Source organism: Ursus maritimus, unplaced genomic scaffold, assembly GCF_017311325.1.
Source record: "Ursus maritimus isolate PB19 unplaced genomic scaffold, ASM1731132v1 scaffold_6, whole genome shotgun sequence".
Lineage (NCBI taxonomy): Eukaryota > Metazoa > Chordata > Mammalia > Carnivora > Ursidae > Ursus > Ursus maritimus.
In genome coordinates, this window is record NW_024426774.1 from 2,029,759 (window position 1) to 2,045,384 (window position 15,626).

The following is a 15,626-nucleotide window of genomic DNA, read 5'->3' on the forward strand; positions in this document are numbered from 1 at the left end:
AGGAACCAAGAACACCTTGTTTTATTTCACAGAAAACACGGTGTTCCCTCGTGTGTGGTTCCTGACTTGAAGCTCTGACATTTCTTGTTGGAGACATAAGATGTAGAAATGGGCGTGTTTGAAACAATAATCACCTGGCATAGGGATATGCTGTTCTTAGTATTACCAAAGGCTATGATGTATGGATCAAAGAATTAGGACTTTGGGTCAGGATGAGCAGTGATAAATTAATTGATTCATTTTTATGAAGAAGTACTTACTGAAAGTGTGCTACATACTAGGCACTCGGTTGGCCCAGGGAACCCAGAGATGAATTAAGGCCCAGGGCTCAGCCCTCAACACGAGGGTTTGTAAACAAAAGAATAATCAAATAAATATTTTTTAAAAAGGCCCAATGTTGCCACTGAGTCTAGATGGAGGGGTGGTCTGACAAGTACATTACAACCCACAAAGATAATTGCCACAGATTTACTTCAAAATCATTCAAAATAACCTAAGGATGAGAGAGTGGTGAGGGTATAATGGAAGCATGAGGCATCACATGTGACCTGTTGAAGCTGGATGATACATAATGAGTTTAATACACTATTATACTTTCAACTATATTAACACTTTCCTATAGTAATAAAAATGAGGGAGGAAGAAGATAAAAGAGTGAAGGACATGTTCACAAGGAGACCGTTCCGAGTTTAATAAAGGAAGATGCTTTGTGGGCTCTTGAAAAATGACATTTGAGTTAGCCTTGAGAGGTCGTGGGGACTTAAGGAAACCAGAACGCCTGAAGGAAACCTCCAAGCCTAGGCTTCCAGGACAGCATTACATCTAAGTTCATTATTATTGTCATTGTACAGTATGTTAAATTACGATGTCTGTTGCTAACAAAAATCTACCAGAAATATATAATTGCCATAAAGGTCCTTATACAGTACAGTGAAAGCAAGATATTCAAAAGGTGAATTTTGTGGAGCTGGTGGAATTTGGACATAAGGAGAAAGGGAGGGCATTCCAGAATCCAGATTAGCACGAGTAAAGATTCAAAACCAGAATAACGAGTGGCGCCTGGGTAGCGCAGTCGTTGAGCGTCTGCCTTCGGCTCAGCGCGTGATCCCGGCGATCCAGGATCGAGTCCCACATCGGGCTCCTCCGCTGGCAGCCTGCTTCTTCCTCTCCCACTCCCCTGCTGTGTTTCCTTTCTCGCTGGCTGTCTCTCTGTCACATAAATAAATAAAATCTTAAAAAAAAACCCAGAATAATGAAACCAATGCTAACGAATGAGAAGGCAAATTTAGGGGCGGGTGGGAAATAGGATTGAATAAAGTGAAATGGCCTAGGGCCCTTAATTATCAAAATTAGTAGGATAGGGCTGATGGGGTTCCGCTCAGTTCATGATGTCAGGGTTCTGGGATGGAGCCCTGCCTCAGGCTCCCCACTCAGCCCAGAGTCAGCTTGTCCCTCTGCCACTCCCCCTGCTGGTGCTCTCTCTCTCTCGCTCTCTCAAATAAATAAATAAATAAATAAAATCTTTTAAAAAATTAGATCTACATATCTTCTGGCACATAGCATTTAATAAGTGACAGATACTATTGTGTTTTACAGTCAGTGGGCTTTTACAATACATTTGTGGAAATAATAAAAGTAGTATTATTTGTATAAAAGTATTTAAGATTTCTTGGAAATCATCCTGCATATTTTTGGAAAATAAATGTTTTCTATTTTTATGACTTGCTTAAAAGGCCTATTTTACTATTGCTATGCAGCCCATGATCTTCCCACTGTGGCACACTGCCTCCCCAAGGAGGATGACAGTCCTGCATACTTCCTCAAAGAAACGGTCAAGCACAAGGTAAGACTCTGGACCAGAACTTTGAGGACAGTTACAACAAAAGGAAAATTGTTAAGCCCAGAAGTCCTCACTTTGCCAAAGACTAATGCCGCCTATGCTCAAAATGACCCACCTCAGTTACATGTAAGGGACGTTACCATTTCAAAGGGACGCGTTTGACTGCTGTTAACGTACTTAACTTTCCATTTATGCCGAAAATCCTACAATCCGCACCTTTAGGCAACAGTAAAGGCTGTTTTCTATGTAACTGGACAATCAAGAGAGTCTGCGAACTTTCTGAAACGATGTAGTGAGGGGCGGCGTCTGTCGTTACTGTCACACACCCGTCTCAAAATACGTCAGTTTCAAAAGCACTTCGTCCTTGATCTCCACTTCCGTTACCACTTTCCTTAGTATGCTTTTTTCCTTTCCCTCCTTAGTGGATGAACGGCAAACAAATCCGACGAAAGTAACATTTTTAATACACTAGCTTTAAAGAGCATATATTTGTGATGTATCGTTGCTGAAACACCGGAGAGAAAAGAATACAAATCCACTCTGATTCCCTTGATCCAGCCCCCAGGCCAGCACCGCCTGCCTCACTGGGGACCGTGACACCTCGGCCAGGACAGCAACCCTAGTGGCTTCCTAACATTCGGATGTGGAGGGGAAAGAGAGCGGCTCCGGAACACCCCCGTCGCGGCGTCGCCTCGCCAAAGCCCCTTCCTCTCCACTTCCCTCTTCCGGCAACTGGCGCTCTTCCGGCGCGGGGAATGCGTCATCAGCCGGCGCTAACGCCGCACGCCGCCCAGTCGCACCCGGGACACGCTTAAGATTCTGATGCTCGCGTGCGGCGCGGGGAGAGGGGCCCGGGGAGGAACGCGGGTCGCAGCTGCTCTGCCCGGCCATGCAGGTGTCCAGCCTAAACGAGGTGAAGATTTACAGTCTCAGCTGCGGCAAGTCGCTGCCCGAGGTGAGGCACTTCGGGGTCCCCCTCCTGACAAGGCAGCCGCCCCTCTCCTCGGCCCTGGCCTCTGTGTCAGCCTCGCCCTGGCCGGCCCCTGGCTCGGGAGGCCGAGAGGCGAGTGACGGTGCCCAGGGGGAGCTGGTCGGTGCTGGTAGACGAGGACACTGCTGTCCTCGCGCCGGAAGCGGGGCCGAGGGTGATCAGGATCGATGAGCTTCTCTGGAACTTTTGTCAAGTTCTTTAGAACAGAGGACGCGTCCCTTTGGGCTTCTCGGGGTGGTCACAGCTTCTGCCACACAGAGGAGGAAAGCGTGGACAGATTGGTTACAGACATTTCTCCCCCATTCATCAGCTGTTTGTTGGATGCCTATTGTATGCCAAGTTCTAGAGACACATGAGTGAGCAAGAAAATGCATCTGCAGAATTTATGGTGTAGAGGGCAGTATTTCTGAACCTTGCTGACCTTAACTTAGGACCTCAGCGTTGGAAGGGGCTGGGAAAATAGTGATTCCTTTACAGCCTTCTCATATTTAAAATAGGCAACAGATCCAGTGATGGGAAGGGTGACTTATCCAAGCTCACCCTTGATTGGGTTTTTTATTTCTTATAAGTCTTTGTCAAGCCTCTGTCCAAGCACTTCCAGTGAGAGGAAACTTCAAGCAGGAGCTCATTTCCATTTTTAGATTACTGGGTAGATATTGGTTTTAAAACTTTCGTTTTATAGCATCCTGGTGTTGGTTTGACTCTTGCCCTTAGAAATCAGAATAAATGTAGCTCTTCACTGTGTCTGCCCCTGAAAGATTTGGAATCAGTGATTAGATTCATCCTTTTCAGAATTCAGGCTAGATAATTCCTTATCTTGCAGTTATTCTTCACACAGCATGATCTTTCTCATTTTGTTCATTCTACACATTTGTTAAGAAGTAACTGCATTCTGGGAGCCCTGCTCTGAGATTGGGATGTATGGTGAACGTGTCAGATAAGTTTCCCTGTTGGGAAAAAGGCTGAGTGAACAAACGAGAAGACAACTTCAGATAATGATAAGTGCTTTGAATGATGTGTAACTAGAAGAGAGTGTTGGGACTAAAGTGGTCAGAGAAAGTGGTTTGGATAAAGCCTTCAGGGAAGGCCTCTCTAAAAGAGGTGTTAGGAGCAGAAGCTTGGATAATGGAAAGGAGCCGGTCATGTGAAGATGGGGGAAGAGTTTTCAGTGCTGAGAGAAGAGAAAGTGTAAGTGTTTCCAGGTAGGAGTGCACTTGGCATGCTGGAGAAACAGAAGAGGCACGGGTGTGACTGTGGTATGCTGACAGGACAGACTGGGGGCAGGTAAGGCTGGAAAGATGGGCCCTGAAGGCTCAGGTGGGAGGTTAGGGTATTATCCTTAGTGCTTCTGGGAGCCATTTTTGGGCTTTAATCTGCGCTGCTGCGTGCAGATGACTGTAGCTGGGGAGAGGATGAGTGGGGATGAGGTAGATAGGCCACGTGAGAGACTTGGGCTTTGAATTACCCTGCCTACCACACTGAGCTTTATTAATTTCAGAATAAAGTCTGCTGTCAATGAATAGGACTTAAGAGTGACATTTCTTCATTATCAAGTATCAGCTATTTGGTTAGTTAATGATCTAGTTTTGTTCTTTGTAAAAAAAAATGTTTTAGAAACTTTCTCCTTTTAATGTTTTACTTATTAATATTTCACTTGAATAAATAAAGTTATTCCATATATTAATTGTAACCCATAATATTTGAGGCTTATTGCCTTCCGGATGAATTCGTTTTCTTTTGTGTAAAACATAGCAGTTCTAAAACTTACTGTCTAATGTATAAATATATACCAGAAAAAAATCCAGAGGACATGTTAACAGGGTTGGGATTATAGACTATTTTCACTTCCTATGTTAATATATTCCTGTAAGGTTTTGATTTTTTAATATGAGCATTTTTGTAAGCAGAAAAACAAAGTAAATATGATTTGAAATAAAGTCTCTTTATTTTCTTTAAGTGGCTTTCTGACAGGAAGAAGAGAGCACTACAGAAGAAAGATGTTGGTGAGTATTATTTTTTCCCACTTGGCCTAATTTGTGATCCATATTACAGTGCTTTCACTCGTTTGTTATTATATTTAAGTGGAGGTTTACAAAAATACAGTGCAATTAATACAGTGGAAAATATACTTTTTGCCTTTTTCCTTCCTAAGAAACTTTTTGTTGTGGTTGGTATGTTCCTGGTGAATATGGGGTTTAATTCTACCTACTTAGAAACTAATAAGTTAGCCTGGTACTATTTCATGGGTAATAGTGAAAGACGCAACTCCTGGGTCGGAGATGAGGACTCCCTTACTCAGTGGTATGAGTGTCAGCATATTGCTGTCAGTTCCCCTTGCCCTGAGTCCCCCAGGGGCGCTCAGCAGAGCCCCCAAGGCGGCTGGCGCACAGGGGGGCTTGTGTTGCAGCTGACGAACACTGAGCTTGGGAAGTCCGCTGCTTTTATAGCAGGCTGCAAGCAAGCCTGCTCTTTGTCCAGAGGAGACATGTTACCTTACCTGTCCAGGTTCTCAGCTGCACCAGTAACCTTGAGAAATGGCTTAGGTATGGCTAGGGGGTTGCTGTATAGAGTGCAGGAGACCCGAGGAGGAAGTCTGTCTTAACAGTGCCGTAATTGCTTTGTTCTCCGTTGTATCAAAATCTTTTTACTAAAAGGTCATTGCAGAAGATGTTAATTTTTTAATTTATGGTGGCTGGGAAAAATGTAAGAACAGTTCTTTTTTTTTTTTTTTTTTTTTTTTTTTTAAGGGTACAGGCAGATGGTGACTCCCAGGCATCCTGCAACGTAGGCCAGTCACCTTAGGGGCAACCTTTACCCACTTAAAAATTCATCTCACGCTAACAGTGAGGTTTCGGGTGTCACACCGAATTGTTACTTTCCTTACAACTTTAAGGCATCGATCGGTTTTTTTAAACAAATTTTCACTCAGTTTCTCCATCACAACTCGTCATATGTGAAAGATGATTTTTCTTTCCATATATGTTGTTTAAATTCATCTCTAAAAATCAAAGACTAAGATGTTGAAGAGGTTTCTTCTGGGTGTGAGAGAAATACCCCAAGAGAAGCATCTTGGAAGAGAAGGCTTTGTCTAGATAATACTGAAGTTAGATGAGAAAACTTTGAATCAAAGGAAAACAAGAACTGCTGCCTTAGTAATGTTCCCGGATGAGGATTTCTTCTGATGCCTCCCATCCACGTCAGCGTCCTAGTGTGTAGGAAGACAGATCTGGATTAATTAGAGGAAAAAACTGTTCATCAACTCTTTCTCTCAGCCCATCTCAAAACTTTTATCGAGTGTCTTCCATATCAAGTAGGCCATTCCTACTCTGTTTGAATCTTATGTTTGGGTTTAATTTAATAAAGGCAGTAATGTGCCATAGAGTCATGAACCGTCCTTGAGGTAGGCCCATTGTTATGATAGCAGCCAGCAAGAATCCACAGTCTTATAGAAGCCAACTAGGTTTTGTGAGAGCCAGTTGTTTTTTTTAAAAGATTTTATTTATTTATTCGACAGAGATAGAGACAGCCAGCGAGAGAGGGAACACAAGCAGGGGGAGTGGGAGAGGAAGAAGCAGGCTCATAGGGGAGGAGCCTGACTTGGGGCTCGATCCCATAACACCGGGATCACGCCCTGAGCCGGAGGCAGATGCTTAACCGCTGTGCCACCCAGGCGCCCCCGTGAGAGCCAGTTTTGAACCAGAGAGATTGCTCTAAATCTTACTCTAGCTTGGGTCCTCTTGGCTCAGAGACAAAAGTCAGGTTGGTAGCAGTTTCTTATATAAACTTAAGATTTTGACGATTTTAAGCTTGTTATTTAGGAGAAAAAAAATGCTAAGATTTTTGTCTTAGTTGTGACTGAGTAGCGATAGTGGTGTGATGTTTGTTCTGTTCCCTCTTTATCCAGGTCTTGAAACTGGATGTTTGATACACCATTGTGAACATTTTTCTTTTCAATTAGTGATGATACTTTTTTCTTTTTAAAAAGTAAAAATAAAGTACTAACGTATAAAAATAAAAAACTAATGTATGAGCTAAGAAAAAACCTCCCCGTGTGATGGGTTGGGCTGTATGGGTGTACTTTCCCAAGGCTTGGAAGCACGGGGACGTTGTTGACCTGTTCGCAGTGACTGCTCTGTGTGCTTTGTCTTTTTAGGAAATAAAATAAGCACTTGGTAGTTAAATCCATTATGTGTTTCCTCTCTTCGTAGATGTCCGCAGGAGAATTGAACTTATTCAGGATTTTGAAATGCCTACTGTTTGCACCACTATTAAGGTGTCAAAAGATGGACAGTATATCTTAGCAACTGGTAAGCATCTTTTTGGTTCATGATTTCCATACATTTCATAGCAGGAAGTGCTAGGATGGGAAAGGTCACTTTTTTTTTATTACCTTAACATTTTACTATAAAAAGTTTCAAACATACAGAAATACTGAAAAAATTGTACAGTGAACATCCCTTTGCCCACCACCTAGATTCTCAGTAGTATTTGCTCGATCATATCTGTCCATCTCTGTCCATCCCTCAGTCCATCCTGTTTTTTGATGCATTTCAGGTACTTTTCCCATAAATAACTCAGCACGTATACCATTATCTAGAGTTGAGTTTTATTTGTGGTTTTTCTTTTAGGTAAATTTACATACAGTGAAATGCACAGATCTTTTGAGGAGTTTTGACAGATGCATACACCTGTATGCATACACCTGGTGTAAGCCAAACCCCAGTCAAGATCCAGAACATTCCTTTTACCCAGAAACGTCTTTCATGCCCCTCACAGTCAATCCTGCTCCCACCCATGCACAGGCAACCATTGCTCTGTTGTGGGTTTTTTTGTTTTTTTGTTTTTGGTACCGGTGACAGGTTTAGCCTGTTCTGGAACTTTATGTAAGTGCAGTCATACACTATGGTTTCTTTTTATGTGAGACTTATTTTCTTAGGGCTTTAAGATTCATACATGTTTTTATGTGCGCCAGTAGTTTTGTTGTTTGTTTGTTTATTTGTTTGTTTTTACCAAGTAGTATTTCCTTATAAGAATATACTAGACTTTATTTATCCATTCTCCATTTGATGGACACCTGCAGTGTTTTCATTTTTGGGGCTGTTACTGATAAAGCATGATGAACAATCTTATACAGGCTTGTTTTGAGGACATTCTGGGTCATAGGGTAGGTATCTATTTAGTTTTATAGGAAGCTGCCAGACTTTTTCCAAACTGTTCAGATCATTTTACACTCCTACCCACAATGAATGAGAGTTCCAGGAAGGGTCACTTTTAACATAATTTTCTGCATTATGGACTAATATATTTTATGTTACTAAGATATTATATTAGAAGTATTCATAGGTTCCAAAAAGCCATAACATATAGGGAACTTTCAACATGTTATAATTTAGAAGAGCCTTACCCAGTGTGTGGTTTGGCTGAGATTTTGGTACATATATCCTGTATATTGTCCATATACTTTTTTTTATTTTGCTGGCTTAACGTTATCCATCTGTATCCCTTTTCCAAACACTTTCTTATTTGACAGAACTTTTATGCATCAACATGCCAGTCTCTTTTGTTTTATGTTAATGGTTGTCTCAGTACTAACACTATCCACATTTTTTAGCCTCCGGTTCATATGTAAGAACTGTATATGCTATATATAGCTTTTTTTTTTTAAAGATTTTGTTTATTTATTTGAGAGAGAGAGATAGTGAGAGAAAAGAGCACAGCAGGGGAGAGAGGGAGAAGCAGTTTCCCCACTGAGCAGGGAGCCTGACACAAGGCTCGATCCCAGGACCTTGGGATCATCACCTGAGCTGAAGGCAGACACTTAACTGACTGAGCCACCAAGGTGCCCCTGTATATAGGTGTTTTTTTTTTAAGATTTTTAAAATTTATTCATTTGGGAGACAGAGAGAGAGAGAGAGAAAATGAGCAGGGGGAGGGGCAGAGGGAGAAGGAGAAGCAGACTCTCAGCTGAGCAGGGAGCCCAATATGGGGCTCAGTCCCAGGACCCTGGGATCATGACCTGAGCCGAAGGCAAACACTCAGCTGACTGAGCCACCCAGACGCCCCTTATATAGTTTTATATACATAAAGAGTTATATAATATATATCTGATAATGTAGTAAACATGTATATATGTATATCATACTATTTTTAAATGAGGTCTTGGGGACTCAGGGACTACCTCATTCCTTTTTTTAAAAAAATTATCCATTAGTTTTAAAAATCAGCCTTTTTTTTTTTTTTTTTTTAAGATTTTATTTATTTATTCGACAGAGATAGAGGCAGCCAGCGAGAGAGGGAACACAAGCAGGAGGAGTGGGAGAGGAAGAAGCAGGCTCATAGGAGAGGAGCCTGATGTGGGGCTCGATCTCGTAACACCGGGATCACGCCCTGAGCCGAAGGCAGACGCTTAACCGCTGTGCCACCCAGGCGCCCCGTGCCTTTTTTTTTTTCTTGATTGCAAACATGATACATTTATAAAACATGCAGACATTATAGAAATGCATAAGATAAAATGGGAAAGGCCCTAAAATTGCCCTTCACAGAGATAGACAATCACTGTGCTTGTTTTTCGCACTTTCTCTGTACAGAGTGCTTGTGTGATCAGTGTTTTACAAACATGGGGCCATAGGCACCACTCTGCAGCACTCACCCGCTTCTCTGTACTCTCCCTTTTAGTTGGTGGTGTGTTTCGGCGGCTTTCCCTGTCAGTACAGGTCTGCCTCGTCCGCTTCATGAGCTATATGATGATTCGCCATCATTTATTTAACCATTTTTGTATCAGTAGACATTTTACTTGCATTCAGTTTTTGGCCATCTGTGAACAGTGCTGCAGTGAACGCTCTTCATGTCTTTGGTACGCTTCTGAGTGGGTTTCTCTGGGATAAATTTGTATAAGTTGCAGTACAGATTGAAGGTGTATAAACGTCATATATCTTACACATATTGCCATATTATCCTTCAAAGAAGTTGTAACAATTTATACTAATCACCAAGTGTGTGAGAATACTTCTTTTTTTAACACCCTCATCTACACAGTTATTAACTGTAGTTTAATCTTTGCCATTCTGATGAACAATAACTATTTCATTGTTTTCATCTACTTTGCTAGAGTATTTGTGGAGTTTAGTAGTTTTTCATTTTCTATGACTCGCTTGTTTGTATCCTTTGCTGGTTTTCTTCTTGGGATGTTGGGGAGGGCTGCTTTTCAATTCTTTTTCTTTCATGTGGTTATAATGAATCCTGTTTACCTCTGAACAAATAGTATACTTAATATATCTGCAGGATATTGACAATGAAAAGGATGTCTTTTAGGTTTTACCTCACATTAATTTTTTTATAGGAACATATAAACCTCGGGTTCGATGTTATGACACCTATCAGTTATCCTTGAAGTTCGAAAGGTGTTTAGATTCAGAGGGTAAGTAAGAGATGCAATTCATGAAAATAGCTTTTTTGTATGTGGCTACTTTTCTGCTTTTTAAAAATGGGAATGGGTTGTGTATAAGTTTTCTTTGCTGTGTAACAAATTACCATGAATGTGGCAGCTTAAAACGTGGCATTTATTAACTGACGGCTCTGTAGGAGAAGTTCATCCAGGCTCTGCTGTGTTCTGTGCTCAGGGCTGACCTCAAGCTGTCAGCCAGGCCCACCTGGCTCTTATTCGGGGGCTCTGGGCAAGAATCAGCTTCGAAGCTTTCTGGGTGTTGGCAGAATGCAGTTTGTTGTGTTTGTGGGACCGGGGTTCCTGTTTCCTACCAGCTGTCAGGCTGGGGCCACTCTCCGCTTCCAGAGGCTGGCGGCACTCCTTGTCACCTGGTCTTCTCCATCTGTAAGCCACACCTACTCATTGGGTCCTTCTCCTGCTTCCATTCTCTCACTTCCCCTTCTGCCACCAGTGGGAGAAAACTCTGATTTTAAAGGGCTCATGTGAGGGGTGCCTGGGTGATGCAGTCGTTAAGCATCTGCCTTTGGCTCAGGGCGTGATCCCGGCGTTCTGGGATCGAGCCCCACATCGGGCTCCTCCGCTGGGAGCCTGCTTCTTCCTCTCCCACTCGCCCTGCTTTTGTTCCCTCTCTCGCTGGCTGTCTCTCTCTGTCAAATAAATAAATAAAATCTTAAAAAAAAATAATAAAGGGCTCACGTGATTATAGATCTCCCCTTCCCCTTCTAATGCGATAGAGTCCATATAGTCACATGTGCCTCCCACCGGCATTCATAGACTCTGCCCTCTCGTCAGAGAAGTCACTGTCCCGGGGGAAGGGCAGGGAGAGTGGAGGTCTTTCTGTCAGGTGCCTGGTGTTTGGGGTTGAGAGAAAAGCAGTTAATGGGCTAAGTCTTCTCCAACTGGTTTTACCCTTTCCTTTTTAAAAACAAGACAAACTCCACTAATAACTCTGCTAATAACAACTGTTTTCACTTTTTATTTATGTTTAGCAGATGTATGGTGAATGAGTAAAAAGCTACTATTCTCTTTTTTAAATAAATAATTTAAAAAGAATTTTTGAATGTTTTTTAATGTCTTTTATTTTGAGCTTCTCAGAGAAACTGGGAGAGTTTAGAAGTCATTACGTTTTGTGAGAGTATCTATTTAATTCGCTTTAGTTCTGCAGAAAATCTGATTGATCTGTGTTGAGAAATTAAAAAGCTTTTAATTTTCCACTTGGTGTTTTGGGGCCAATATAATACGGCAACTTTATTTTTGTCTAAACGAAAAGACAAGAAAGGGGAAAAAACCCGGTATTTGCATATAATTTTTGTGTTGAGTTAGAATCTTTGCATCAAGTTTGCATTTTTATGAACGTGGATTGATAATTGTAATTTTTCTTACTATTTTCTGTTTTTCAGTTGTCACCTTTGCAACTTTGTCTGATGACTATTCAAAGGTATGCTTGATAGTGTTGGCTGGTACTGGCTGTCCTCAAGAAGTCATGAGAAGTATTTTTAGGATGTTCCATTGTTACATTAAAAATGGCTGCATAGTAAAATAAAAACCATCATTTTCTATTAATATATTTTTAGTTTGACACATGTATATGATACATAGAGTATCTTTTAAAACAACGGTGATAGACTTTGGCAAGTCTAATATCAAAATCGGTTTTCTATATCATGCATGAAACCTTATCTGTATTGTCGGGAGTTGGGAGCAGCCATCTTTTTTAGACCACGTTAGAGTGTAGATTTGTGACTTTTAATTATTTCATTTAAACAAGTGTTACTTGCCGTGTTGCTTTCATACGTGGAAAGTAAAATAGCATTATTGTGTGTTTAATTTTCTTAACCCTGCAAATAGGTGGTTGGTGGAATGGTTCTGAAACTGTTCAAAACACAGCTAAATATATATATATTTTTTCTTTTCTTTTTTTGGTGCCATTAGCCCATCCTTCAACTCGTGTCATTTTCAGTAGTTATAAAATTGTTAGTGAAGTACCTTATTCAATTTAAAATAAAATTTTAAATTTTAAAAAATGAAAATAAAAAATTTTTAGTGATGTCATCTTGAAGGAAAATGGAATTTTCTGAGCTAACATGACTTTATATATTGTCTCAGTTCTGGAAACTATGGAATACAGTTTATTCTTTTGCCTATAGTGGTCATTAATCGTGTGTTTGGGGACATGTAATTTTATAATGTATTTTCTCTAGATATTGATAAATTTGCTGTTAAATAGCATCTGCAGATTCTTAAGCTACTTTTGAAATACATTAGAGGGTTTATCAAACCCTGATTGGTAATCGTGAGATTATTAGAACGTGTTCTGAAGTAAAATAGGAAATCACTTGTGGTTGCTGAGCAGAGCTCCACCTTGTCAAGTGCTGGTGCCGGATAAATGAAGGGTATTTGTTTCAAGTCTCTGTTAGAAGGCAAGAAAAACTACCTCGGGTTCAGGAAGGCATTAAGAAAGCAGTCATCGAACTTTACATCAAAAACCAGGGATGTACTGTATGGTGACTAACATAATATAATAAAAAAAACATTTAAAAAAAAAAGCGGGGAGAGGTTTGATTCTTCATCGTGATAGAGAGTTGTGTGTGTACACGTCGCACTTACAGAAAGAGGCTGGGAGAGATCAGGGTGTTCTTGCTCTGTCAGTTCTAGTGGTGATGAAGTAAGCGCTTTTCCTAGAAACCTCAGCCAACTCATGTTCTTGTTTCATTTTCAGATTGTTTTCTTACATAATGACAGATACATCGAATTTCACTCACAATCGGGTTTTTACTACAAAACCAGAATACCAAAGTTCGGGAGAGATTTCTCCTACCACTATCCTTCCTGTGACTTGTACTTTGTTGGCGCAAGGTATTGGGTCTGAGCCTTTGTTTTCTCCTTTCCACCCCTCAAACAGCTTCTGTTGAAATCGAGGAGAGGGATTAAAAGAGGAGTAAGACATGATCCCTGCCTTTCAGTTGCTCAAAGGGTACAGTTCCAGAGTAGCTGCTCATTGAGGAATTACACTTTTGACTTTTATTAGCGTGGTGCGCTGAACCTAGTGCGACATGGGTGCCTCCCAGGGTCATACCGGTGGTGAAGGCAGTTTCTTAGCCCCATTCCATGACATTTTTAAACTTTTCATTTTTAAAAGCTGCCTTCTATATGATGATAAAAACAATACATATCCATTTTAGAGAGTTGGAAAAATATTAAAAGGTATTAAGAAAACCACCCATTGTCAGGCCACCCAGAGGAAAATGATATTTTGTTGTATTTCCTTCTCGTCTTTTCTTCTATATACATATAGATCCATTTTGGATCTTGTATTCTCTATGTTATTTGTAAATAGTATTCCATCTAATAACTTCATAATACTTCCTTGGTTTAAATCGCTTTTATGTATGAACAAACTCACAAAGTAAGGTGATTATTTTTTAAAATACATTTTGGTGTAAGTTTTACAAAGGGAAGTCATGCCCTGGAAGCAAGAGATATATGTGTATATTTGTAAAATTTATATTTACTTGAAGCGAAGTTCATGGCAGTTTACCAGATTGCTAACTTTACTCATTACTTTGCAGCTCTGAAGTTTATAGATTAAACTTGGAACAAGGCCGGTACTTGAATCCTCTGCAGACGGATGCCGCGTGAGTGTTCTGTGGTGGGAACGCTGCTGTATTTCTGTTGGCCAGGAGGTGGAGCCAGAAGCTCAAATTATCAGATGGCGGGTTGCATTTATTTATTTATTTTTTTAAGCTCTTTTTTTTTAATGTTTTTTATTATATTATGTTAGTCACCATACAGTACATCCCCAGTTTCCGATGTAAAGTTCGATGATTCATTAGTTGCGTATAACACTCAGTGCACCATGCAATACGTGCCCTCCTTACTACCCACGACCAGTCTATCCCATTCCCCCACCTCCCCTCCCCTCTGAAGCCCTCAGTTTGTTTCTCAGTCCATAGTCTCTCATGCTTCATTCCCCCTTCTGATTACCCCCCCCTTTCTTTTAAATGGAGCTTGGGGCAACTTAGTTCAAAGTAGTATCGTTAAGTTTTTTCTTTCTTTCTTTCTTTTTTTTTTTTTTAAAGATTTTATTTATTTATTTGACAGAGATAGAGACAGCCAGCGAGAGAGGGAACACAAGCAGGGGGAGTGGGAGAGGAAGAGCAGGCTCCCAGCAGAGGAGCCTGATGTGGGGCTCAATCCCATAATGCCAGGATCACGCCCTGAGCCGAAGGCAGGCGCTTAACCGCTGTGCCACCCAGGCGCCCCCGTTAAGTTTTTTCTTAAACGTTAAATTCACTAAAAGACCTGGTGATCTCTTTAAAATTTTAGTTTTTTTTAATATACTCGAAAATTTTATGACTACTAAAAAGTTGTTTATTATCTTTTGCAGCGTTCTTTAAATTTTCATTTCTGATTTTGTTCTATGATATTATCTCTCATGGAGAAATTTTGTATTAACTTGGAGGTATCACTTTTTAAATTTTACTTTTTATGTTTTTTTGCTGGCAGACATTTAAGGTTTTTTTCAAGTTTCCCCTTTTTTTCCTCACATTCTAGTCTACATTTTTGTTTTATTCAGAGAGAAATCCTTTAGGAATAAATTTGGCATAATAATACTGAGTAATAATGACAATAATAATAGTGAAAGCGCTTATTCTGTGCCAGATATTTTTCAGTATTTCATACATATTAATTCATTTTAAACTTACAACGATTTTACTATTATCATCTCCATTTTACAGATAGGACAGCTGAGGTGCAGAGAGGGTGAGTCCACAGTCACCCAGCTAGTAAGGGGTGGAAGCTAGGTTACTTCTCATCTAAGTGTATATATAAAGAGCTTGTTGGATTTTCCTTCTTGCTTTGAAAGAGTTTTTAAAGGTTGGAAGAATATGTAGTGATAAAGACCAGATAAACCGTCAGTATTTTTTTCCACATTAGGTTGAAATGTTCTTACTACCTTTAAAAAAAAAACCTAGAGTAACTTCACGACGTATTGTTGAATAATAAAGAGTTATCTGCTCTTTAGCCGCCTACATTCCTGTTTGTAATAGCATTATTTGTTGAGTGTCTTGTAAGCTCTGGATGCCATGCTGAACATTTTGTCATTTTTTCATTTAATCCTCACAACAACTGAAAGAGGTGAAGTATCCATTTTACAGAAAAAGAAGGTGACGCTTCGATTAGTACGCCCAGCTCAAGCTCGTCCGGCCTCAGGATTGGCTTAGTAATAGCTTGTGTTCTTTCTGCCGTGGGAGAAGATGTTATTGAGAGAGTAGAATAAACCTTTATTCTCAAGGTGGTAGGATAGAATTTCAGAAGGAATTCCTTTCTTGTCTCATCCCCTGGCAGAC

The 15,626-nt window shown here is 40.5% G+C and overlaps 1 protein-coding gene, 1 long non-coding RNA gene and 1 other non-coding gene across 4 annotated transcripts in view; 1 reads left to right on the plus strand and 2 right to left on the minus strand.

Moving 5' to 3' along the window:
• Positions 1 to 667: 667 nt before the first annotated feature.
• LOC121100948 lies at positions 668 to 2,538 on the minus strand. Its single transcript, XR_005832719.1, has 2 exons — positions 2,018 to 2,538; positions 668 to 1,209 (listed from the first exon to the last, which is right to left on the minus strand). It is a non-coding gene; the product is annotated as an uncharacterized LOC121100948 (long non-coding RNA).
• Positions 2,539 to 2,618: 80 nt separating this feature from the next.
• The window catches only part of NOL10 (nucleolar protein 10), an 84,159-nt gene continuing 71,151 nt past the window's right edge, over positions 2,619 to 15,626 (plus strand). For both annotated transcript variants that reach the window (XM_008688232.2, XM_040622799.1), the window contains exons 1-7: positions 2,619 to 2,795; positions 4,789 to 4,834; positions 7,040 to 7,138; positions 10,171 to 10,248; positions 11,676 to 11,713; positions 12,995 to 13,131; positions 13,845 to 13,910. In XM_008688232.2, coding sequence (XP_008686454.2) covers positions 2,730 to 2,795; positions 4,789 to 4,834; positions 7,040 to 7,138; positions 10,171 to 10,248; positions 11,676 to 11,713; positions 12,995 to 13,131; positions 13,845 to 13,910 — 530 coding nt within the window. In that variant the 5' untranslated portion in view covers positions 2,619 to 2,729. The remainder of the gene's footprint in view (positions 2,796 to 4,788; positions 4,835 to 7,039; positions 7,139 to 10,170; positions 10,249 to 11,675; positions 11,714 to 12,994; positions 13,132 to 13,844; positions 13,911 to 15,626) is intronic.
• Positions 5,583 to 5,728, minus strand: LOC121101107. Its single transcript, XR_005833060.1, has one exon. It is a non-coding gene; the product is annotated as a U12 minor spliceosomal RNA (small nuclear RNA).